Here is a 27084-nt window from a genome sequence, read left to right as displayed (position 1 = left end):
ATAAAATTAGATAGAAAGAAAAATAAAGCAAGTAAATATTAAATATGTTATTGTAAGAGTATTATGATTCTAGTTATTTCTTTACAGATGATAAATTACCAAAACACAAAACTTTGAACATACATTTAAGTCACATTTGGTTTAAAACATCTAGTTTTGGTGATGATGAGAGTTTATTTCAAGAATATTCTTTCCAGTAAGTCACTCCGTCACTCAGACGGCAGTGAGAATAAATGAGCATATTCACACCACTCGGCTTCCACTCATCAGTGAAAGAGATGCACTGAGAACGCACTGACCGTCTGTCCTGAGGTCACGCTTCACAGCTGACCCATGACCTGATTTGCATGCACGGAACTTGGGCGGCTGTGATCCAGGGGATGCCGCAGCAGTTATACTACGTCCAGAGAGAGCGGCATGTATTGAGTATGAGTGTATGAGATTGAATGTGTATGAGATATACTTTGACCAGGGTATTTAGTGCACTGGAAGCCATTGCCGTAACCCCCATAGGCATCGAGGGGGACAATTCCCCCCCAATAACTGGAAATGGCCAAACTGTCCCCCCTATAATTTGATATTTCTTAATGCTGCTCTCCATTATGCACTGCTCTGTTTGTTGTTAGGATGACAGACAGTTTAAAAAGTAACATTTTTAGGCTGGTCTGCCTCAGCGGTCTAACAGCGCTCGCCAACGTCAAAATGATGGCCAATCAGATAAAAGAAGGCGGGGCTTACTATTCACTGAAGACGAGTAAATATGACACTTTTAGTTTTTACAGTGAAAGAGTGTGTCTGTGGTAAGATATAAGTGGCTAAACATTTAATATTTGATCCCTTTTAATCCTTTAATTATTTTATTTCTTTAAATAAAAAATAAAAAAACTGTGGCAGTATAAAGTGTATCCTGCAGTAAGACTATCCAAATGAATTTTTCAATCTCTAAAAATAAAATAATGTATTAACAAACCATTGCTGTTTAAAGTCAGCTCAGTACTATAAATAATAAGTACCTTGACCACAGGGTGGCGCATGTTTGCCATATCAGCTGGACAATTTAGCAACAGAAAAAAAAAAGTATATTAAAAAGCTTTTTTTAATATTCAGTTTTTTTATATTCTATAATTCTTACCTTTACTCTCGCTTAACTACATTTAATAAAACACTAGTGAGATTAAAACAAATGTTCTAAAGACAAATGAAAACTTGTATTTTTTGTCATTGCATACTGTTAGGACATAAAAAAAACTCAAAGATTCAAAAAACGAGTTTATTTCTGTCATGTAAACAGAGAAAGAATATACAATAAAATTTACAAATATTTCAGTACTTGAAAAATGTTACATAATCCATAACATGCATTCAGATACTGTGAGGTGTCAATACATTCAGTAAACAGCGTGTTAGTACTTATAAGCAGAACATTAAAGACCATCTAAAAATACTAAAATTTCTTAATTGTGACAATTATAAAATTAAATAATAAATCAACAAGGATTTTATCAATGCAAAACATTAAGTGGATTCTGATTTGTATTATATTACTATTCATTTGTCTTAGTTTAATTAATAAAATCAATGATAAATGAAAAGGTTTTCTGAAAAGTATTCAGTTATGTGCATTCCTATTTTAATCATTATCATGTCATTACTGCATGAACAAACTGAAGTATGAATAGGTTGTTTGTAATCACGCTTGTAATCCTCATCTCTCTACTTGCACCCTCACTCATGATTTGCATTTCACAAATATATATATATAAAAAAGTGATAGAAATGCCATAAATAAAGAGTTTGTAAGCAACCAAAGCTTCATGCTTAATTAAGTGCTTATTCTAACACTTTCAGCTTGGGGGCTTAAATAAACTGGTTGCTTCAACAGCCAGTGCATGTTACAAAATGTTTAACCAATTCAATTAAAAAAAAGATGTGAAACGACAAGCAACTGAAAATACTTCCTAAAACATTTAAACCTTTTAACCTGGCAGTCAAAATAAAGCTGTTAAATCGGTTGTGAAAGAAAGATAAATTGTTAACTTTGCAATTAAATGTTGATCATCACAATTTAACTGTAAATGCTGGATGAGTATAGATACAGTGAAACACGATGGGGATGCCAACAGTCTGACAAGGCACATTTGGTCAGTCTTGTTGAGTCTGACTCTCTGGAGGCATTATAGCAGACTGTGTCCATAGAACATCAGTCTCCACAGAATGCTAATAAAAATAAGGATGCAATATGCTAAGTTGGCTAGTTTTTTTTCCCCCTTCAGACCCTGATACATCCATTCATACATGTAGTTTTTCCAACATACAATGACCTGTACAAAGCATACTCCTTTGCATAGTTTATTATCTACAGAACAATCTCTGTATATTGTGTCATCATGCCCATTATCATGCACTACATGGCTGGGCTGAACAACCAGACATTCAGGACACAATGGCACAAATCTGGCTCAAAATAAAGTAAAAATGACCTATACTTGCAATTAACAATTTGCAAGTACACCCTCCACACGAGAAAGGCTCATTAGGCAAGTTAAGCATTACAGAATCCACATTTACAGTTCTGTTTGTTTTATGGTCTGAGTTATATCCTTGGATAATTTAATCTTGTAGTGACATTTTTGTCTTTGGGCAAACTAGAGATTCTGCTTTTATTTGATTAAAGGTTTAAAATACTACCAAATGTACTGCTGTTAGTATAAAGATGTAATATTACATGTCTTTACAGTGAACTATTAAAACTAATATTCTGAATAACAGGTTGCCAGTGTTAATTTTATTTAACTGTTAGTGCAAAATCAGAACAATATGTTTATTTTGAATGCTAGAGTTGAAAGCAAGTAAAATGAGTCTAAATCTCAAATATGTGTTAATTTTTAAATGCAATTAAGTCAGATACTACAAAAACGATCTGTAATATACTCTTAAAACAGGATTTATTTTAGTCTGTTCTGGCTATCATGACAAGTCATGGGGTCATTTCAGGTTCTGGGCGTCAAAATCATTGATGTCTGCACTAAGAGCCCAATCATTTCCAGTGCCATTAGACAAACTGAGAGGAGCCTTTTACTGATTACAACTCTTAGCCATACGCAAAGAATCTTCGCCATACTAACTCAATGAATTTCTTTCATACTGGCTGTTGTGTGCCAAAGTATAACTCTGAAGAAACCCTCTCCTGAAGGGTCTCAGTATTGTTGGGCTTTCCAAAGGTTGAGTGTTCACCATGGCTTGAACCTGCTACACCATGGACTCCCTCAACTTTTCCGCAGCGGTTGAGGAGTCAGGAAGTGGAAAGGGGGCAGAGTGCAAGACCACATCCCTCTGAACCTTCACCGGGGGACGCTGAGCCAAGGGCTGTGTTTTCCCACGTTGAGAGAAAGAGAAACCCACAGGTTTGTTTTCCTCAATGTCCTGATCTCCATAAAGATACCTCATTTTCTTAGCAATCATTCCCTCATTCTCCGGAGCCTCTTCTTCTTTTCCCTTTGAGTCTGTCTTCTCTCTGTACATATACGAGGCGTGTTTGAGGCAGCGTTTGAGAACGTGCGCGCGGTAGGCTTTTTGAATGGTCGAAGCGGCCACTTCTTCTTGCTTACGTCTGAGAGTGCTGGTGATGGGCTCGTACGAAACCTTCGAGGGGTTGTTCGCCATGAACTTCTCCTCCATAGTTGCTTTCATGGCATCCATCTGGCCAGAATCACCCAGCACCTCGGTAGTGAGGGCCAGGAGGATGTCCAGACAGTGGATCTTATCATCAGGGACCATGGGAAGGTCCATTGTGATCAACTTCAATGTGTTCGGTATCGGGATTCTCAGGGGTTCTTTCAGCGTGTCGCAGAATTCAGACAGTCTGTTGTAATCGATGAACTGAGAAGCGTCGGGGTCAAATTTCTCCCAGGTTTCATAGAACATCTCGAAGTCGTCCTCGCACAAGGGGTCACTGCTTTCTTCCGTCGCTACATTGAAGTTTTCCAGGATAATGGCTATGTACATGTTGACTACGACGAGGAAGGACATGACAATGTAGCTGCAGAAGAAGACGATGCCCACCGCGGCATTCCCGCAGTTTCCCCGGACAGGCGATCCCGGGTTCACCAAGTCCGGGTCACAGTCTGGCGGATTGTTGAGAATAGGCGACAACAGTCCATCCCAGCCGGCAGACGTCGTGATCATGAACAAACATATGATACTGTTCCCGAAGGTCTCGAAATTAAACATGTCATCGATGCCTGCTTCTTTTTTCACATACGCAAAGTTGGACATGCCGAATATGGAGAAAATAAACATGATTAAGAACAGGAGGAGGCCAATGTTGAAGAGGGCAGGAAGTGACATCATCAGTGCAAACAGTAGCGTCCTGATTCCTTTCGCACCCCGGATGAGACGCAGGACGCGGCCAATTCTGGCCAGTCGGATGACACGAAACAGCGTAGGTGACACAAAGTACTTCTCGATGAGGTCTGCCAGCAAAAGACCTGTGAGACGACAAAGAATTAACAAGGAAATATTATGGTCCATTATTATCAATTAGATAATTATATAATCTAATCTACAATAATAATAAAAACATTAAGGGCATTTCCAAGCCTCATGTAAATCAAGTCAAAAGTAATAACATATTTACCTTCCACCCTTAAAGGGTTAGTTCTCCCAATATTTCTGTCATTAATTACTCACCCTCATGTCGTTCTACACCCATAAGACCTTTGTTCATCTTCAGAACAAAAATTAAGATATTTTTGATAAAATCCGATGGCTCAGTGAGGCCTCCATTTCCAACAAGATAATTTACACTTTCAGGTGCCCAGAAAGCTACTAAAGACATATTTAAAACAGTTCATGTGACTACAGGGGTTCAACCTTAATGTTATGAAGCAACGAGAATACTTTTTGTGCACAAAAAAAAAAAGTGATGGGCGATTTCAAAACATTGCTTCATGAAGCTTTGAAGCTTTACGAACCCTTTGTTTCGAATCAGTGGTTCGGAGCGTGTATCAAACTGCCAAAGTCACATGATTTCAGTAAAACACTTACGTCATAAATGTTTAGAAATTTCAATGGTTCACGTGACTTTGGCAGTTTGAGATCATTTGATACACACTCCGAACCACTGATTTGAAACAAAAGATTTGTAAAGCTTTGAAGCTTCATGAAGCAGTGTTTTCAAATCACCCATCACTAGATATTGTTGAATAAAGTAGTTATTTTGTTTTTTTGGTGCACAAAAAGTATTCTCGTTGCTTCATAACATTAAGGTTGAACCACTGTAGTCACATGAACTGTTTTAAATATGTCTTTAGTAACTTTCTGGGCATCTGAACGTGTAAATTATCTTGCTGACAATGCAGGCCTCACTGAGCCATCAGATTTTATCAAAAATATCTTAATTTGTGTTTCGAAGATGAACGAAGGTCTAACGGGTGTGGAACGACAATGAGGGAGAATTTTCATTTTTGGGTGAACTAACCCTTTAATATTTTAAGTGTGATATTTGAATAAATCTTTTTTTAAAAAGAAGCTATATATATATATATATATATATATATATATATATATATATATATATTCACATTTTTGGGAAGTTAAACCAAATGGCATTTTACAGTCTGAACTAACCTTGTCGTGTCATAAAAAGTCAAATTAAGAGGCTTATAGACCTCGACACTCAATTATATATTTTACTGTTTTATTGTTTTTCACATGTTTTATTGTTTGACACATGTTTTTTTTCAAATGTTAATACCTACTTTAAAAAGCTTAAAAAGATTACCTACTAAGGTTTCATTTTCAAAAACTGAAATTCCTTTAATGGGGCTTTTGTCTTCAATATGATATTAAAAAATATTTTATTTAATTAAAAAAAAAAAAAATGCTCATCATGAAAATCATAGAAGGTGAATTCCGTTTGAATTTAAATTATTATATATAGGACAAAAAAATTAGCATCCTGTCATTGACCCATTAACAATTTTCTACTTCATGATTTCTTAGTCATTACTATTAATAAAGCAGTCTTACCTAAGATTGAAAGAATGACCACCACAAAATCAAAAATGTTCCACCCAATGGAGAAGTAGTGATAGCGCAGGGCGATGATCTTGAGAATGCACTCCCCGGTGAAGAGCACGATGAAGACAAAGTTGATAAAGAACAGAATAATTTCCATCTCTTCAGTCTGGTCATCCGTCTCCACCATCATGGTGATCATGTTCAGGCAGATCAACACCATAATGAAGATGTCAAAGAATTGCTTGGTGACCAGGTCGAATACCAAGCCTTGGAAGCAGTTCTTCACACATCAGATATATCCAGGCAGCATATAAGGGAGAAGAGCATTCCGAGGAAGAGAAGATGCAGTTAGTACTTTAAAAATAATAACATATCTGTTCATTTCAAAGATCAATCTGAGGAAAACGTTTATATTACCGTAGGCCTTGGAATTGGTTTCTGTGGCTTTTTGGAGCCAAGTTTCTTCATGGCATTATAGTATTTTTTCTGCTCTTCTGTCATGAAGATGTCTGTTCCTCCTAAGTATAGGCACAGAGACAATTATTCCAGGGCATAAAGCGTTCTAGTGTCACTAAAGATGAAGAAGACCCATTTCCGACACTTATCTTTGCTTTTTGTTGGTTGAAATTGTCAATGATGACACCAATGAATAGATTGAGGGTGAAGAAAGAGCCAAAAATGATGAAGATCACAAAGTAAATGTACATGTAGAGGTTTGACTCATAGTCCGGCTGCGTTTCAACCTGCAAGGAGAACACTGTTAAGGAATCACTCATGTATTGCAGGAAAACAATATTGCACATAAGACTCCAACTCCAACTAAACCAACTAGTCATAATTCTCTTAATTAATGGTTAAAATCAACATTACTTCACGGGAATCCACAGCACTATACATGATGTCCATCCATCCCTTAAATGTTGCCTGAAAAGCAAAGTGTACTTTTAAGCATATTTGACATTGCAGATCAGTCTGTTCACATCTGTTTACACAGGACAGAAATTTGATGACTAATATCAATGCTCACCACTTGCAGTAAGGAGAGGTAGCCCATGCCTACATTATCAAAGGTGACCTTCATATTCATCCATCGCACATTTGGATCAGCCTCAGCCAGCTCCAGGCAATCAGTCTTATTGTTGACCTCAGAGGGAAGGAAAACTGATTCGGATGTTTCATTAAAGCAGTAGTAGAACTTTCCAGCAAAAAGGTTGACTCCCATGATGCTGAAGATGAGCCAAAAGATTAGGCACACCAGGAGAACGTTGAAGATGGAGGGGATGGCCCCCACCAGGGCGTTCACCACAACCTATGCATATTGACAGCGTGAGAGCTTGGAACCCAACCTTAAACCGTTAACATTTACTAGGATTCAATAGCCAACTTTCAAAATTATTCATAGTTTTTAGTTATGTGACTGATGTGGACACCTGGAGGGCAAAAACAGCAAAGAACTGCAACACAGGCTGTCTCAAACCACAAATATTTAGATCACTTCTCAAAAGGAAGAAAAACAAAAATATGTGAACAAAATGCAAGTTTTGGGCACTTGTGATCCATATACAGCACCTGCTGCAGTATTTTAATCACTAAAACAGCGGGTCATTCTAAAACGCTTAACGTGAAACGTGGTTTCATATGTTTAAGTGATATTAAAAGATCAAATTCAGTATACAACTTATTGATGATGCATATTATATACAGGCGAGCAGATGAGCCTGGAATATGAATGTCACATGAAAGCTACGAAATAGATAAATAGTCAATAGAAGAATAAACCAGAAGAAATGTGAGAATAAGGAGGACTAACAATAGACCCTTGTCACATTTCCGGGTTTCTCCGAAGTGGAAGTCGTCATAGTTGGGTAAAATTCTATAGCGGTGAATGAGAGAATACATTAAAGGTGCCCTAGAATTAAATATTGAATTTATCTGGGCATAGTTAAATAACAAGAGTTCAGTACATGGAAAAGACATACATTGAGTTTCAAACCCCATTGTTTCCTCCTTCTTATATAAATCTCATTTGTTTAAAAGACTTCCGGAAAAAACGCGCGCCCCAACATAACACCAACTGTTACGTAACAGTCGGGATCATTAATATGTACGCCCCCAATATTTGCATATATGCCAGCCCATGTTCAAGGCATTAGACAAGGAAAGGCAGTATTAACGTCTGGATCTGTGCACAGACAAGGTAAGCCAGCAAGAACAACAGCGAAAAATGGCAGATGGAGCAATAATAACTGACATGATCCATGATAACATGGTATTTTTAGTGATATTTGTGAATTGTCTTTCTAAATGTTTCATTAGCATGTTGCTAATGTACTGTTAAATGTGGTTAAAGTTACCATTGTTTCTTACTGTATTCATGGAGACAAGAGTCGTCGCTATTTTTATTTTTTTAAACGTGCAGTCTGTATAATTCATAAACAACTTCATTCTTTATAAATCTCTCCAACAGTGTAGCATTAGCCGTTAGCCACGGAGCACAGCCTCAAATTCATTCAGAATCAAACGTAAACATCAAAATAAATACTTTACTCACATAATTCGAAGCATGCATGACGAACATCTTGTAAAGATCCATTTGAGGGTTATATTAGCTGTGTGAACTTTGTAAATGCACTGTAATATAGTCGACAGCTGGTGTGGCAGGGAGCACGTGATTTAAAGGGGCGGCGCTGCCAAAATCAGTGTATAGTTAATGATGCCCCAAAATAGGCAGTTAAAAAAATTAATTAAAAAAAAAATCTATGGGGTATTTTGAGCTGAAACTTCACAGACACATTCAGGGGACACCTTAGACTTATATTACATCTTGTGAAAAAGCATTCTTGGGCACCTTTAAATATATTTTTTTGTGTTTCCATTTACTCAAATAGCAAAAGAAAAACTTCACAATAGTGTTTTCACAACTTTCAAAAAGAGGAAAAAAATAGATTAAAAAAAATTGATAACGGCAGTTAGTAGAGAGAAAGATGTCATTTTACTGTCACTCCCATAGATCGGCGTTAACTAGTTTTTTGTAATTTGATGCAGAGGTAATATAATACTAAGTATAGTGTTATAAATGTACCTACGTTTTAAAAAAAAATAAAAAAAATAAAAAACTTTGCAGGATTTACGATATTGATGACCGTTAAAACGAGTCATCACAGTCTGTAAAAGGGTCTATAGGTATTACGGATTGCTAATTAATGAATGATGTTAAGCTGAGGGTGGACAGCAGAAAACTTACTACACACACACTTACCTTCATTCCTTCAAACCTGGAGAGAGCTCGAAGAGGTCTAAGTGCTCTCAAAGTCCTGAGAGATTTAATGGCCCCCAGTTCAGAGTAGCCTAAGATATTTGCAGTCAAGCTGATCAGGGACACCTGCAGAAGTAACCATTAAAAAGTGTACGTATAACGTATATTACTGGTTATTTTCATATCAGTAACACATCTTGGAGCCCTAATTTTCAAAATAGTGAATTAACACTTCTGTTGTCTTTAAATACATATTACTTACCAAAAATATGTTGAGAATTATCTGATTCATTTTTGGAAAATAATATGCATTTAAATATCACATAAATATGACATTGTTAAGAAAGACATTTTCTAAGAAAATGAGAAAATGTACTTTTAGATATCCTTAATGTCATATTTATGTGGGTTGATAACTGTGTCAGTAGTGATTCTTAAAGGGATAGTTCACCCAAAAATGAAAATATGATGTTTATTACCCCCATCACATCCAAGATGTAGGTGACTTTGTTTCTTCAGTAGAACACAAATGATGATTTTTAACTGCAACCGTTGCCGTCTGTCAGTCAAATAATGGGAGTGAATGGTAACACAAACTGCGTTCAGCACTCGGTTAGTGAGGTCTGATCACGCTCCGATGACGGCAGTGATGTCTTGCGCTTATACTTCAATGAGTGCTAGACATCACTGCTGTTGTCAGAGCACGATCAGACCTCACTAACCGAGTGCTGAACGCAGTTGGACATAATGGTGTATTAGAGGTAAAAAATTATATAAATACTTTATCATTTTATATCTTTATATTTGACTGACAGACGGCAACGGTTGCAGTTAAAAATCATCATTTGTGTTCTACTGAAGAAACAAAGTCACCTACATCTTGGATGTCCTGGGGGTAAGCAGATAAACATCAAATTTTCATTTTTGGGTGAACTATCCCTCTAAAATCCCACCATTCATCTTTTACTCTATTTCAATTTTCAGGGGCTTTTAAAATGCTTCTGTACAGCTCTGTCCATCCTGCAGATGTCACTACGTTCTGAGGAACTAACTGTTGATAATCTTTAAAAAAGATTAAGCGCTATATAATGAAAAATATCATGTTTTCATCATATAGTGCTCCGCGGCTGCTAAATCTTCAGCGCCACAGAAAAAGAAGACATATTTAACCTGAGTTGTGAATGTGAGTTCACAGTCTGTATTGAATGGGATACAATAAAAAGACAAGAGTACTGCAAAATAACATCACATGGTTTATATTGACTACATCAAACATCTGTAATACTGCAACAAACTGTTTTATATAAGGGAGGGAAGTGGATTTGTTGTGACATATTGACTACTCCAGTCACAATGATTGAAATTTAATTGTGAAATACACATGAACCAAAATTTTAGCTTCAAGACCTAAATTTACATAGAAGATTAATGCTGAAGTTGTTATAAAATATGATATATTACATACATAAACTGTAAAGTAACTGTACATTAAGAATTCATTAATTTATAATGGTTTTCAATGTGTGTCAATTTTGACTCAAGGATCACAGATGGATTAAGTTTCTTAGGAAGGTAAAACAATAGTGTGAATTTTATTTGTACTTTTAACATGAAATTTACTGTTGAAGTGGAATGGACTAATACTTACATCAACGATGAGAAAGTCCAGCCAACACCATGCGTTTGTGAAATAGACCTTGAAACCATAGGCTACCCATTTCAGAAGCATCTCAATGACAAACACATAGGTGAAGACCTGATCTGCATATTCAAGGATGATTTTAATCATTCTCCGTTGTTCGATATATATGTCCTCAAATGCCTAATTAAAAAAAAAGCATACATGTAAAAAAAAAAAAAATTCTCTGGTTAAACAAATAAAAAACGTTTGTTGATTGACTCACCAAAGCTCCACTGCTGAGGAGAATCATGAAGATGATGAAGGTTTCAAAATAGCTGTGCTCCACAATGGCGTAGCAGGTTTTTCGGAAGTTCCACCATGCCCTCCCTTTACCCACGTTAACATCAAGCTCCAAGCAAGGACATCGCCTGATGCAGTCTGGGAACGCAGACAAACAAAAATGTTAATAACAAGAATATAACTCACTACTATACTGTACATAGTCATTGTTCATGTCTCACTCTCTGTGTAGCAGTCCTCAGGGATGGTGGAGTCCACTTCTTCCACCTCTTCTACCAGTTCTACCTCAGGAGGTTTGTCCACCGTGCTGCAGGTTGACGATTCATCTCCATCTGTCTTCTGTAGAGATGAAAACACTGCAGGTCAATTCAGTCTCTAGGATGAATGTAAACTTTACAACTTTTACAGACAAATCATTATCCTCTGCTTATCTGGAAACTGGCAGCTTGAGGAAGGTCCACACTTGCTTCCAAGTCTCCAAATCAAGTAAAAATTGGATATGGTGAGTAAAGCTGCAATCCCATTAGACTTTGAGCATGCACAATTTCTACGGACATACGGATATCTGCAGTGGTCGTAATATGACGGCACACTCTGCAACGTCTTTTTTTTTTACATTTACATTTATGCATTTAGGAGATTGCTTTTATCCAAAGCAAATTACATTAAATTGGTAGGTATACAATTTATCAGTTGGCATTCCTTGGGAATCTAACCCATGGCCTTGGCATTACTAGAGCCATGCTATACTGTTTGAGCTACATGAATCCTGCAGATTTAAAGTTTGCATTCTTTTAATTCAGCTAAGAGGTCACACTGACATACTGATTTTCTGATCTTCTGAATTCGCATGAGTTTGCATTTTCTGTCTCCTGCATTCGCATGTGTATGAATGGAAGTCAATGGAATGAAAAATGTAGTGTGATTGCCCCTTAAGCCAATTCAATGAAACTCGCCAAATGGTCATACATGGTTTAAGCTGAATTGTACAAAAGAGACTCAAAGAGCAAATCAAAGACATTCAAACTGTCAACTAAAGCAAACATGTCATTTTTTGCAAAATATCTTGTGCAGTTTGACACATGATGACAGAATGAGCTCTTACATAGGTGTGCCGAGTTTGGTGAAAATATCTCATTCTGTTCACGAGTTATAGCCATTTTAGTAAAAGTGGCTCTGCCAACTTTGAACGTTTTGGTGGTCCTTCAGGACCGTGAATCGAAATTTCAACTTTTTTGATAATTACTGACAATCAGACTCCAAAGAATTTTGCTACACTGGTTTGGTTCTGATCGGGGCCAAAAACCTAGGACTAGTTCGCAAATGTAGGATTTTCAAAAAATCCCAAATACATGAAAAACACTTGAGTCTACGCCCAACGGTTTAGGAGTTATGAGCGATTTCATACTTTTCTTTGCTGTAGCGCCCCCGTCAGGCCAATCGGGGCGAGCCTTGGTGGACATTGTAGACAGTGTGAGTACTACCAGCCCTCAAAGTTTCAAGTCTCTACGACATTTTATGATACTTTTATGCAGTTTGGTCTTCCCGATCACAATTTATGGGATGGGAGAATGCTGATCCCTGGAAATTTTAACAATTACAATAAAAATAATGCGAAAACAGTTTCAAACCCGTAAGGGACATTTTTTTCTAAATTTTCCCGTCACTGGCAGGTGTGTTAAAAGCAATTAAAGGTGCAGTATGTAATAATTCTGTCCGCTAGAAGCCTATTCAAAACAAAGGCGTAGCTTGATGACGCCAAGTTTGAGCACGGAATCTTGGAACATGTGGTCTCCACCTCAACAGACGGTGCAAAAGAATAGGGATTGGACTCGGGAAGAAATCATGTTCATGGATGTGATTATTAACGTTACTGTAGTATGAAGCAGAGCAGGACCGAGTGTTGTGGGAGCTGAACGGGGAGCTGGAGCGATTGCGCAACACACACCGCGAGCAGCGGGACTTTTATTATGTCACAGTCACCGGCGCCGCTTCCGCTTTTCCAGTCATGAGTATGAGGTAACGCAGCTCTGTTTATCATATTAGATACATTTGAGTGTGTTGAAAATGTTATAACGTTACTCTGTGCGTTCGCTCGGCGGCTACTGTGAGACACTTGTTTGAGACACACTGCAGTAAGATTTTAGATTTTAGAATATCATATTAAATGCTGGATGGCTTGTGTTGATAAATGGCATGCAATTAATTTTAAAACATTGTATGATGGAGAAAATACTGTATTACTGTTACTAAAAATAAAACTGCATCTGATTATGCTATTTTAGCTATTTGACAAAATAGTGTTTTTCTCTGAGGCATGGTAAAGCATGGTACTCGCAAAAAATCAAGAAAATTTATTTAAACAATAAGACTAAACGTGTTGAGCTATATAACAACAATTTGTTTTCTGTCTATAAATGTAACCAAACAATTGTTCCCTTGTCTATTAAAATGTGTAATATATTAAAGCGTCTTTGGTGTTTCCATGGTTTCTACAAAATAAAACCGGAAACCGAGGGTAACGCGGTTATGTCGCAATTCACAGGCGACTCCTCACACGTCCCGGAGCCTTGGTTAAAATTGCAATTTTCTCACAATTTACAAATAGTTGCAAACATTTGGGATAGTGTAAGTACTCAAGTGAACAAAATGTATAACACTGGCCTAGTGGTTTTTGGATATTTTACTGCAAAAATATTACATATTGCACCTTTAATGTGACTAAAAGTTCCAAGATTAGGCTTTATGAAGAAAAAACTAACATTAGATCATATTTTCGGTTACCTTACAGCTCTGATTTGACTACAGATCTTATTCAGTTGTTCACACGAGACTTGAGTACAACTTTGTGTTCGTGTTCCCTCTCTCTGATACATAGCTGGATGTGAAATGCAGGGCTGTGTGACACATGAGGGCATGACATATGAACTGTGTTACGTGATCCAGTGGCATGCCAACAAGCAGTTGCCAAATGACTTAGGGCCAGCGTGCTTAAATGAAACAAATATGAAATAAAATGTATGACTTGACTTGGTAAGACATACATTTTACATAGCATTGGGATGTAGTGCAAATAGGGATTCCTTTTAGAATGTTTGTTAGGCATGGATGTGCTTTATGCTGGTTGTTCTTCAGGACATTGTTCAGCAAGGTAACTAATCATGCTGTGCCGGTTCTCTTTCCCACGCCCGTCACCGTGTCACATGGTCTCTGCCATTCCTTGGACATACTTTCTAAACAAGATGACCCATGGGGCTCCAGATGGACTTTGCAGGTGTCACAGTATTTGGGACACATGTCTAGGTGTCAAGAGGCGTTGATGGACGGATGTCAGTGATACTCTGGCGACCAGTTTTGCATTTGTGTGAACTTTCACATTAGATTTTAGGAACACAACCACCAGAGTTTTTCACTGAACGAAACTCACTTTAGTATTTTTATCGACGCCTTCTTTGTCTTCATCCTCAGAAGAGCTGTTGCCATCATCATAATCCGATTCACCATTGGCTATTGGCACTTTGATAACGGACAGACTGGAATTCATGGTGGCCATTTTAGAATCACCCTCCTCGTTTGCGTTCGCACCCTCTTCCTTTGGCTTCAGGCCCAGACACTGTCTCACATGACTGATAACGAAGGCCTTTACCCAGTCAATGCCTCTTGTGATTCTAGAAATGGCAATCTGCAGATTGTTCATCTCTCCATCATCATCAGACGCTGCCAGGTTGTCCCCGCTGAAGGAGCTGAGCAGCAGAGCCAGGAAGAGATTCAATACCTTTAGGAAGAGAATGAGAAAAACTGTAATAAAGCAAAGATGAAATATAATGACATACTAAAATCGTACAGCAGGGATGAGGATATGTGGCATTAAAGGGTTATCACTAGATATTGTTGAATAAAGTCGTCATTTAGTTTTTTTGGTCATTGATTACTCTCCCTCATTTTCGTTCCACACCTGTAAGACCTTCGTTCATCTTCAGAACACAAATTAAGATATTTTTAATAAAATCCGATGGCTCAGTGAGGCCTGCATTGACAGCAAGATAATTAACACTTTCAGATGCCCAAAAAAGCTACTAAAGACACATTTAAAACAGTTCATGTGACTACAGTGGTTCAACCTTAATGTTATGAAGCAACGAGAATACTTTTTGTGTGCCAAAAAACAAAATAACTACTTTATTTAACAATATCTAGTGATGGGCGATTTCAAAACACTGCTTCATGAAGCTTTGAAGCTTTCCGAATCTTTTGTTTAGAATCAGTGATTCGGAGCACGTATCAAACTGCCAAAGTCACATGAACCATTGAAATTTGAAAACCATTGAAACCATTGAACACTTATGACATAACGAAGCCTCGTTTACTGAAATTACGTGACTTTGGCAGTTTGATATGCACTACGAACCACTGATTCAAAACAAAGTATTTGTAAAGCTTTGCCCATCACTAGATATTGTTGAAGTCGTCATTTTGTTTTTTGATTTGATTTTGAAGTTGAACCACTGTAGTCACATGAACTGTTTTAAATATATCATTAGTACCTTTCATTTGAAAGTGTTAATTATCTTGCTGTCAATGGAGGCCTCACTGAGCCATCTGATTTCATCAAAAATATCTTAATTTGTGTTCTGAAGATGAACGAAGGTCTTAAGGCGACATAAGGGTTACAATTACAATTCAATTTTAAAATGGTTACTACAAAAAAAAATGCAGATAGAGATTTTCAAGAGAAATTGACAATTTAATTGTTTATTTTTTTGAGGATTTCTAGTTTGTGGGTTTATATCACACAACTTCCAAAACAGAAGCTGTTTCAGCCATCACATTAACTATAAGTTATACGTTTTAATAACATTTTGATGTAAGAAATGTATTGTAAACAACTGTATGTCCTGCAAATAATTCTGTAAATACTCAAACAACCCACGATAGGAAAAAATGTGCTGTAATCAAACTATATTTTATTTGACCCCTGCTAAACTGATATTTCACTTCTTGAAAAAGGTTTATGCTACTTTACACTGCAATTGAAAGCATTATTTGCACAGATCATTTTAAAGGTATTTTAAATATAAGCACTATGTTCTGATAATCGTCTTTTTATTTCTGTCACCTTATACCTGTGATTAGAAACTACTGCAAGAAATGTGAATGTTTACCAAACAGATATAGATGGGGTTTTTGTTGTTGTTTTAGCAATGTGGACTTCTTGGTATTTTAAACAAAAAACCATTGCTGGTTGTCCTATCATCCATCCATCCATCCATCCACCCATCTATCTAGCTATCAAAGATGGAGATAATCCACTCACCACAAGGTTTCCTATAACCATGACCATCATGAAGACGATGATGCACATTCCTTGGCCAGCCACCTCCATACAGTCCCACATTGTTTCGATCCATTCCCCACATAGAACACGAAAAATGATGAGGAACGAGTGAAAGAAATCTGTCATGTGCCAGCGAGGGAGCTCGCAATCTTCACTAATCTTACACACACAATCCTTGTAGCTCTTTCCGAAAAGCTGCATCCCCACCACAGCAAAGATGAAGACAATAATGGCCAGGACAAGGGTCAGGTTTCCAAGAGCACCCACAGAATTACCGATGATCTTTATCAGCATGTTTAGGGTTGGCCAAGACTTTGCCAGCTTGAACACACGCATCTGTAAACGACAAAGTCAAGATTTAAATTGAGAGTTTGGTCCAGTAAACAGCTTTTGTGCATAAAATGTATTTAAATTTATTATATTTCTTAATTATAATGCAAAAGCAACAATGTTTTTTTCAGCAATGTATTTTCAGACATTTCAGTGTACATATTTTTCATTTTATATATATATATATATATATATATATATATATATATATACTACCATTCAAGTTTGGGGTCAGTAAGTATTGTTTGTGAAAGACATTAATACTTTTATTCAGCAAGGATACATTAAATTGATCAAAAGTGACAGTAGTAAGCAGTACAATTTTACATTATTAATCAAAAATGTTTCTTAAGCAGGAAATCGTCATATCAGAATGATTTCTGAAGGATCATGTGACACTGAAGACTGGAGTAATGATGCTGAAAATACAGCTTTTCCATCACAGGAATAACATTTTTCAAATATATTAAAATAGAAAACAATTATTTAAAGGTCCTGTTTTTCGTGTTTTTTTGAAGCTTTGATTGTGTTTATAGTGTGCAATATAACATGTGTTCATGTTTCACGTGTAAAAAAACACAGTATTTTTCACATAATTTACTTATCTGTATACCGCTGTTTCCACTGTCATAAAAACGGGCTGATGACTTCCTTGTTCTATGAAGTCCCTCCTTCAGAAATACGTAACGAGTTCTGATTGTGCCAGCGGTTCCTGTGTTGTGATTCGACAGCAGCTTAGCGAACCTTGCCCGGAAAGGTCACGCCTCTTACCATAACGTGGAGATGCACGGGCTCAGTGTTATTGTAAACATGTCTTTAATTTTACCCTATCAATTTGAGCCGGAATAAGACCCGGTGATTGGACTGCGGGATGAAAATAACAGCGTTTCGACGACATGGCGACAAACACACTCTACAAACGCAACTCTTGTGTATTCCTGTGGGCGGAGGTTAGTCAAAAAACTGTTTTAGTGACGTCATTAAAGAAGGAAGTAGAGGGATGTAGTCCAAACTGGCCGTTCGATGTAGGCGACTTCTGTTAAATAAAATATCTCGCTTGGCATTGAACTTTGAGCTTTAAAATTTTACAGATTTTATTTATACTCTAACAACAACATTACACACTAACTAAAGTTTGAAACATGGGATCACGAAGAACGGGACCTTTAAAACTGAAATAATTTTTACTTTACTGCAATACTACAATATCAGATTACTACTACAATATCAATAACTGATTTTTACAAAACTACCAAAAAATTCTAATTAATTTTATCATTATGTATGTTTTTAAACCTGTATTACTTTCTTCCAATGGACACAAAAGGAGATATTTATAGATGTGTCCAAGCTGCTCTTTTCCATACAATGAAAGTGAATGGTGACCACTACTGTCAAGTGAGATGTTCAGTGGAAAAAAGTAATTTCCATAAATAAACTATCATATGGCTTTAGAATACTTGGAATTTAGTTCATGAGTCACATTTTATGATACTTTTATGCTTTTTTGTCCTTTTTTAAACTTGAGCTTGACAGCCATTGGTCCCCATCCACTTCCAGTTGCTCTGACTTCTCCATGTGTCTTCCACAGAAGAAAGTTGTATGTGTTTTTACTTCAACATGAGGGTGAGTAAGTGATATTTTTGGGTGAACTATCCCCTTTAATATTTAGCTATACAATCAAGGTTCACCTACCAGACGGAAGGACCTCAGCACAGACAAGCCCTGAACATTGGCTAAGCCCAACTCCACCAGGCTCATGGTCACGATTATGCTGTCAAAAATGTTCCAGCCAACCTGGAAGTAATAATATGGGTCCAGTGCAATAAGTTTTAGGACCATCTCTGCTGTGAAGATGCCTGTGAAAACCTGCATGGGAAAGAACATGATTCAAGGAAACCATCAGCTACTGCATGTTGGCAAAAGATATTCTGAGAAAATATAGTTTCAATATACATTTGTTGGTTCAAGTTAACATTAATAGGTAGATGTACTTACCAGGTTTCCAACCGACAAAATGTGTTCGAAATCTTCAGTCATGGGATAGTGCTCCATAGCCATGAACACTGTGTTGAGCACAATGCAGATGGTGATGCCCAGATCCACAAAAGGGTCCATTACAATTAGGTACATTAATTTCTTAAACTTCACCCATGGCACGCAGCAATCCCATTTCAGGAATATGTCTGCAAACTTGTACCAGCAGGGAGGACATGGCCTTTGACTATCGTCCAGCTCTGTTGATTAAAGTATTGATATATATATATATGATTTGTTCTTGACCTCACCTTTTAAAATACAACTGTGAACTTACCATCTAAAGCATTGTCTGTAGCGCTCACTGCACTCAGTTTTCTCATCTGCGATTCAGGGACTTCCAAGTAATTCATGCTGCCTTTGGATCCATTCGATTTTGAGAGGGGTGTCAATGCGATCCCATCATAGTCGCTCTGCATTTGGTCATCATCACCTTTCTTTTTGGTGGATAGTGACGTCTTGCTGCCATTTACCATCGCATTCTTCTGCTGCTTGACAGGAAAAAAACAGTCAGATAAAAAATCAGAGCTAACAATTAGTATTTTACAAATCAAATGATCCACGGCTCAGGCTTAGTCAAACCTCAGCTTGTTTCTTGAGCTGTTCCAGGATTCTTGCATACTCTTCCTCCTTTTCTTTAGCTTCTGCAATGGTGGCTTCATTCTGTTCAGCATACGCCATGGCCACCACAGCCAGAATCAGATTGATGAGGTAGAACGAACCCAAGAAGATGATGACTACAAAGAAGATCATGTATGTCTTCCCTGCTGCACGGAGCGTCTGAAACATTTAAGACACTTTTCAGTGATGCCTTTTTGCACACATTTGACTTTTTATGCTTCATTTATGTTCTTGCTCAAGCCTCAAAAGGATAGAGGACTAAAGATTACTTCTATAAAAACTGCCATGCAACTAAAAAGTTTGTTCACCCAAAAATGAAAGTTCTGTCATCATTTACTCACAATCATGTCATTCCAAACCTGTAAGACTTTTGCTCATCTTTGGAACACAAATGAAGATCTTTTTGATGAAATCTGAGAGCTTTCTGTCCCTCCATCAACCATAGAAACTGACAATTTAACGCTTAAAAAGTTAAATATAAAGATATCGGAAAACGAATCCATACTGATTGGTCCAAATTTTCTGAAGAGACATGATTGCTTTATGATGAACAGATTGAATTTAGGCTTTTATTCACATATAAACATTCATCAACAGTTGTGGTAAACGGAAGCTCAAGCATTTTTGCTTGACATGTGTGAGAACCAATGAGGTTCATTCTCGTGTTACACAGCACGTTTGAGCTTCCGCGAAAGGTTTGTTTTTGCACATCGAGCAAGTTCGGTTGAGCTTCTAATAAATAAAAAAGTGAATAAAAGCCTAAATTAAAGTGATCGAGTCTCTTCAGAAATTGTGGACTAAACCACTAAATTTATATGGATTAGTTTTACGATTTCTTGATGAACTTTTTGACGCGTCAAAGTGTCATTTGCGTAGCTGTCTATGGAGGGACAGAAATCTCTCAGGTTTCATCAAAAATATCTTAATTTGTGTTTCGAAAATGAACGAAAGTCTTACAGGTTTGGAATGACATGAGGGTGAGTAATTAATGACAGAATTTTCATTTTTGGGTGAACTAACCCTTTAAAAGTTTGGGGTCAGTAAGAATTTTTAACATTTTCTTCAACAAGGATGCATTTATTTGCTGCTTAAAGGAACACTCCACTTTTTTTGAAAATAGGCTCATTTTCCAACTCTCCTAGAGTTAAACAATTGAGTTTTACCGTTTTCGAATCCATTCAGCCGATCTCCGGGTCTAGAGGTACCACTTTTAGCATAGCTTAGCATAGTTCATTGAATCTGATTAGACCGTTAGCATCTCACTCAAAAATGACCAAAGAGTTTTGATATTTTTCCTATTTAAAACTTGACACTTCTGTTGTTACATCGTGTACTAAGACCGACGGAAAATGAAAAGTTGTGAATTTCTAGGCTGATATGGCTAGGAACTATATTCTTGTTCCGGCGTAATAATCAATGAACTTTGCTGCCGTACCATGGGTGCAGCAGGCACAATGATATTATATCGGCCTAACTTTTTATTTTCCGTCGGTCTTAGTACACGATGTAACTACAGAAGAGTCAAGTTTTAAATAGGAAAAATATCAAAACTCTTTGGTCATTTTTGAGCGAGATGCTAACGGTCTAATCAGATTCAATGAACTATGCTAAGCTATGCTAAAAGTGGTACCTCCAGACCCGGAGATCGGCTGAATGGATTCGAAAATGGTAAAACTCAACTGTTTAACTCTAGGAGAGTTGGAAAATGGGCCTATTTTCAAAAAAAGTGGAGTGTTCCTTTAATATCAAAAAAGTGAACCTCAACCAAGCATCTGCTTCATGTTAAGCTGTGTTTATTACTGGAATAAATTGTAAGAAAATCACAATCTTAGGCTTTTGTTATGCATTAATTCATGTAAATTTGTTAATAATAATAAATATTATAACAGTATGACATTTTATTAGCACATGCAAGTAGGCGAAATTCAATGTGACTTTAACAGGATGCATATACCCACCAACTGGAACAAGTTCTCCCAGAAGTCTTGAGTCATTAGCCGGAAAAGGGCTAAGAAAGCCCATGCAAAGGTGTCATAACTAGTGTAGCCATAATTTGGGTTTCGGCCAGCTTTCATGCATGTATACCCCTCAGGGCACTTCCTGTAAACATCAACGGTGAACAGGTAATTTAATATATATTCATAGTTTGCTGAAAACTGCTTTGAATACATTTCTTTGAAATTTCTCCATGTTGGTAATGCACAACACCAATTCAAAGTTCATTCTTTAGATGATTACTTAAAGGGATAATTCACCCAAAAATGAAAATTATGGAAGTCAATGGTGCCCCAAAGTGGCCTGGTTACAAACTTTCTTCAAAATATCTTCCTTTGTGTTCAACAGAACAAAGACATTTATACAGATTTGGAACAACTTGAGGGTGAGTAAATGATGATATAATTTTCATTTTTGGGTGAACTATCCCTTTAAGCATGATTGCTTAAAATCATTAAGTTGGCAAATCTCATATTTGAAAAATATACCCTGCATCAGAGCTGTTCCCACAAAGTAATGGATCCATATGGCCAGGCACAAAGTAGAAATTTCCTATGGAAAATTAATGGAGATGTGATCACAAAAACGTTTAAAATTACTATAACTGCAGTAAGCGACAAGTTCTCATTCATTCTGAGCCAAGTCTATCCAAGTCCATTCATAATAATTCATCTATGCAGCAATTGCAGAGTACATTTCACATTACTGAAGTAATAAGTCACCTGGATTTTCTAAATATTCCTCCCAGCTGAAAGTGCTGTTGGCAGCTTCAGTGCCATTGATGTCTGTGTGATTGTAGAGCATGGTCAGGTTGGACGGGAGAGGCCATCTGACACACTTTTGCCGCAAATTACCCATGAATAGTTGCAGGCCAATGAGAGCAAACACGCTGAGACAAAAGACGGTGAGGATCATGACATCCGCCAGTTTCTTCACCGACTGAATCAGGGCGCCAACAATGGTTTTTAGACCTGGAATTTGAAGTTAAATAAAATCTCGGATGATGATGCATTCCCAAACTGTACAAAACATTTTCATTTCAAATGAGTTGCCATGTTAAATTACATGCTGTATTTACCTGGAATTACAGTAATTGTTTTCAGGGCACGGAGAACACGGAAAGTCCTCAGAGCGGATACATTCCCCAAGTCCACAAACTCTGTGAGGTACCTGTGGATGAAGTGAAAAGACTCACAAATCTTATTATTTTAAAAACTCACATCTGACACTCTATACATTAAAAAAACCTTGAACCTATTAATATTAATAGTTTTAAATATTACTACATAATACCATTAAACATTTTAATAAACTTTAATTAACTTTAGCTTAACAAAGATCCCTAATGAAGCAAAATAGCCAAAGGAAAAGGAAATATTCTGTAGAGCGGTAAGTTAAAGGATTAGTCCACTTTTAAATACACTTTTCCTGATAAATTTACTCACCCCCATGTCATCCAAGATGTTCATGTCTTTCTCTCTTCAGTCGAAAAGAAATGAAGGTTTTTGAGGAAAACATTCCAGGACTTTTCTCCTTATAGTGGATTTCAATGGCTACCAACAGGTTGAAGGTCAAAATTACAGTTTCAGTGCAGCTTCAAGGGTTTTAAACGATACCAGATGAGTAATAAGGGTCTAATCTAGCGAATCGATCGGTCATTTTCGAAAAAAATACAACCGTTTATGCTTTATAAACAAAATATCGCCTTGAACGCACTTTCCGCTTCCGCATTCTTCATAACGCTTACGCTGAATGTTCTACGCCTTCTCTATTCTACTTACGGAACGAACGCGGCGCCAGTTTCGTTTTTTTCCGTAAGTAGAAGCGGAAAGTACGTTCAAGGCGATATTTTGTTTATAAAGCATAAACGGTTGTATTTTTTTCGAAAATGACCGATCGATTCGCTAGATAAGACCCTTATTCCTCATCTGGTATCGTTAAAAGCCCTTGAAGCTGCACTGAAACTGTAATTTTGACCTGTTGGTAGCCATTGAAATCCACTGTAAGGAGAAAAATCCTGGAATGTTTTCCTCAAAAACCTTCATTTCTTTTCGACTAACGAAAGAAAGACATGAACATCTTGGATGACATGGGGGTGAGTAAATTTATCAGGAAAAGTGTATTTAAAAGTGGACTAATCCTTTAAATAGACTATGCAATTAAATTAAATTTAAGTTTTAAATAATAACATGTTTGAGTCAATCTGGATATTTCTGTACATCTGGTCTTGGCCAATGAACATGATTTATGTAGTCCGAATGCATATTGATCAAGTATATATATATATTTTTTTCCAAATATAAATTAATTGGATGCATTGATATTAAGTTGTGACAAAATGTTAATGTGTTAATGGTGTTGTATTTTAGCTCATTTAATTAATTAAATATAACAAGCAGCAAAAATTCACTTTTTAATGTGCCATGAACTATAATCCCAACCATTAAATCATTAATCAAGAACAAAAACTCTTTTTTGATGGATAAATCCTTGAAAATATGTGCAAAATTTGGAGTATTTATGGCCCAAGAAAGTGTACATTCAAATCTCTTTTATAGACGTGACCTTTCTTAAACCATATTTTGAGTCAGTTTTGTAGAGTCTTCTGAGGAGTGTCGAAATTGCTGGGGTAAGAGATATGTTCAGTGTAGACTATATTTAGCTTGAGTGCAACAGTCGATCACAGAAGCCAAATGGCATCATTATGTGTATACTATGGACCAATAGCAAGTGAGATGCCTGCTGGGCAGTTGGATCACAGCATTGAATTATGATGTCTGTGAACTTCTGGCGACTGAATTCGTGTAAAAGCAGTACAGGAGCCATGAGAAACACATCATACGGTTACTAAAGTACTGTGAGAAAGTATTGAGAGAAATAAGCATTGATGAATGTGTCATTTCAAAACACTTCTGATTCCTGTACCTCAATCAGTAGAGAACGGTGCTAACAATGCCAAGGTCATGGGTTCAATTCCCAGAGAAAGCAAGAATTATTAAATAATGTGTATCTTGAATGCAATATAAGTCGATTTGGATAAAACCTGCCAAATGCATAAATGTAATGCAGAAATGAAAATAAGCTAAGCTAAAATATTCATCAACAACCTGTAGTGTTCATACACTTTATATATTGAGGATTCAACTGCCTAGACATCAGGGGGAAATACAACAGAAATAACATATACTATGTTTGTATACATATAAAATACTTGGTCTTAGTACCAATGAATACTATGGATGACAGCAGAGGAAAACATTTAGAGAGGGAATAATAATAACTGTCTATCAGAACAATATCAGGACCTCAAAAGTTCTTGTACACCTTCAGTGTTACAATCAAACGCAGCCTTTTAGTGTCCTGAGGAGGTCCAAAGTGTGAAGCCGCTAAAAATAGGCCTGGTAAGTGATCTCGATTTACAAGTGGATAAACATTTTCATTCAGCCAGGCTGTGATTGTAAAGGGAGATGTGGGTGGACCTTGGGGAGGCGTATGGAGAAGCTGGAGGAGGGCTGTCTTCCGAGGACCAGGACCTGCGGCCAGCCTCATTACACTTTTGGTGATGCTGTAAACACACTGACCTTTGACCTCTCACATCTGAGTGAGTATTTTCACAATGCTTCTGTGTCTAATGTGGTTGCCACATACCCTGACGGAGCAAAAACCGATTAGTCGCACACTATGCTGACTATTTGGAATGGCATCTGATTACGGAAACTACTGTTAAAAATAAAGCTCCAATCCTTTTCTGAACAATCCATTTGCATCCACAACAATCCACAATGCTAATTGAAGGATTTATAAATTATAACACTTTGGATTTAACACACATTTTTCACAATTTTAGAGCCATAACAAATGTTTGCGCTGGCGTGTTTAGCCATTGATTTTACATTCAGGTTATATTCATTCAGGGTCACACTTACGCCATGCTGATGACCATGAAATCCAGCCAATTCCACGGGTCTCGAAGGAATGTGAAATCACCCATGCAGAAGCCTCTGGAAAGGACCTTTACCAATGCCTCAAAGGTATAGATGCCAGTGAAAACGTACCTACGAGGATCCAAATTGCACAATAAATAATCAAGGTCTATAAACGTCTCTCTATAACATTCACTTTACATTGTAGGTCAGCTCATTTTGTGTGCATTTTATATTATGTCAAGATCATTATAGAAGGGTAGGGTAGGCAGTTTCGGAGAAACTAGCAATAGCAAGCTAGCTTTGAAAGCATAAGATCCCACCCTTCAGAGGCCCTGTCCCAAATGGCATTTCCCATACAACGACGCAACTGGCTGCTTAACTACCATAGCATAATGCATCTTTGAAGAAATCAATTAGCTAGTCATGACTGTTTCCGAATCTGTATAGTCACAAATTTGTTGTTCAATCACAGTTTGTTGGTTAATGATGTCACACAGGTGGTGGAGTAATAACTTCTTTTAATGAATCCGTTTGAAATAAAATTTAGAGATTTTTTGCTGTAAAGTACGGACATGGCACCTGAGGACTAATTCTCATTTTTCTCAGTTATTGTGCTTTATTTCCAGATTCAATCATAGGCTCGTTCTCACATACTAGTACATGAACGCACATGCACACTCTTCAAAAACGGCGCTTTAAATCTTTTGACAAACAATAACATTTGTATATATTCGAAATGAAAGATATAGATTCTCTGAATGTCAGCTTGCTAATTTTGATCAAGATAAGGGTTTAAGTCCACATGTCATAAAAACAAGCAACTATGCTTCTAACCACATGTTGAGTATTGTCGATCCAACCACACAACTTTGCAATGCTGTTTGCAAATGTTCACTGGAACTATGGTTTCAGGAAACACAGGCTTGTTGACCTTTGCTAATAATGACCGCATTTCCACCAAAATTACCTAGAACAATTTGTCCCTGGAACTTTTTCCCCCCAGGACCTATTGCTAGCTGCATTTCCATAGTGGTCTAAAGTAATGGCTTGTAATGGAGTCATTTTTGCTGCAAGGTAACTTTTACTCAAGTATGGTTTTCTATGGTACACTTTACACCTATGATAGTGTTGCCTTAGAAACGCATAAATGCGAGGAAATAAACAGTTCTGAGTAGAATGTCACGGGTTTCCATCTTTTAATTATGGAAATTACAACATGGCGTGAAGACGTGAATGGAGCATAAGCTAGTTTTTTGGGGGTTTTTGTTTGTTTTTGGCGATCGGTGGCTGTCTTTCTACAACTCTGCACAGCCTTACGCAACGCGCTGATGATATGTGATGTCTGATCGAGCAGGGTGAGCGGAGGTATGGAAATACATGTTGACAGGCAGGTAGGACATCGTATCGTTGCATTAGGACAGATTTTTGGTCCTGAGACTTCCACAGAAGATATATGTTCATTTTTAAATATTTAGACCACGTCTATTATTGATTGTTCTCAGGATGTGAAAAGAGTTTCAACCAGTGTAACAAAAAGTGTTTATGAAAAACACTGCCTACCCTACCTTTATGTTCCAGTTCCTGAATTTAAATTAAATTTGAATTGAGGTACCAAACAGGATGCAGAACTGCAATTCAAATG

At 37.1% G+C, this 27084-nt stretch overlaps 1 protein-coding gene across 1 annotated transcript in view; it reads right to left on the bottom strand.

Moving 5' to 3' along the window:
- Positions 1-1256: 1256 nt before the first annotated feature.
- The window catches only part of scn4ab (sodium channel, voltage-gated, type IV, alpha, b), a 29361-nt gene continuing 3533 nt past the window's right edge, over positions 1257-27084 (bottom strand). Inside the window, exons 5-25 of the mRNA XM_048197626.1 lie at positions 25443-25571; positions 22595-22686; positions 22239-22487; positions 22005-22068; positions 21480-21621; positions 19483-19680; positions 19178-19388; positions 18862-19100; positions 18559-18732; positions 16513-16869; positions 14626-14973; positions 11420-11537; positions 11182-11336; positions 10926-11099; positions 9281-9403; positions 7049-7330; positions 6892-6945; positions 6627-6764; positions 6439-6543; positions 6031-6301; positions 1257-4487 (exon numbers count right to left, since the gene is read on the bottom strand). Coding sequence (XP_048053583.1) covers positions 3250-4487; positions 6031-6301; positions 6439-6543; positions 6627-6764; positions 6892-6945; positions 7049-7330; positions 9281-9403; positions 10926-11099; positions 11182-11336; positions 11420-11537; positions 14626-14973; positions 16513-16869; positions 18559-18732; positions 18862-19100; positions 19178-19388; positions 19483-19680; positions 21480-21621; positions 22005-22068; positions 22239-22487; positions 22595-22686; positions 25443-25571 — 4861 coding nt within the window. The 3' untranslated portion in view covers positions 1257-3249. The remainder of the gene's footprint in view (positions 4488-6030; positions 6302-6438; positions 6544-6626; positions 6765-6891; positions 6946-7048; positions 7331-9280; positions 9404-10925; positions 11100-11181; positions 11337-11419; positions 11538-14625; positions 14974-16512; positions 16870-18558; positions 18733-18861; positions 19101-19177; positions 19389-19482; positions 19681-21479; positions 21622-22004; positions 22069-22238; positions 22488-22594; positions 22687-25442; positions 25572-27084) is intronic.

Source organism: Megalobrama amblycephala, linkage group LG1, assembly GCF_018812025.1.
Source record: "Megalobrama amblycephala isolate DHTTF-2021 linkage group LG1, ASM1881202v1, whole genome shotgun sequence".
Taxonomy (NCBI): Eukaryota; Metazoa; Chordata; class Actinopteri; order Cypriniformes; family Xenocyprididae; genus Megalobrama; species Megalobrama amblycephala.
Note: the sequence above shows the minus strand (reverse complement) of the source record. Positions and strands in the feature narration are given on the sequence as shown.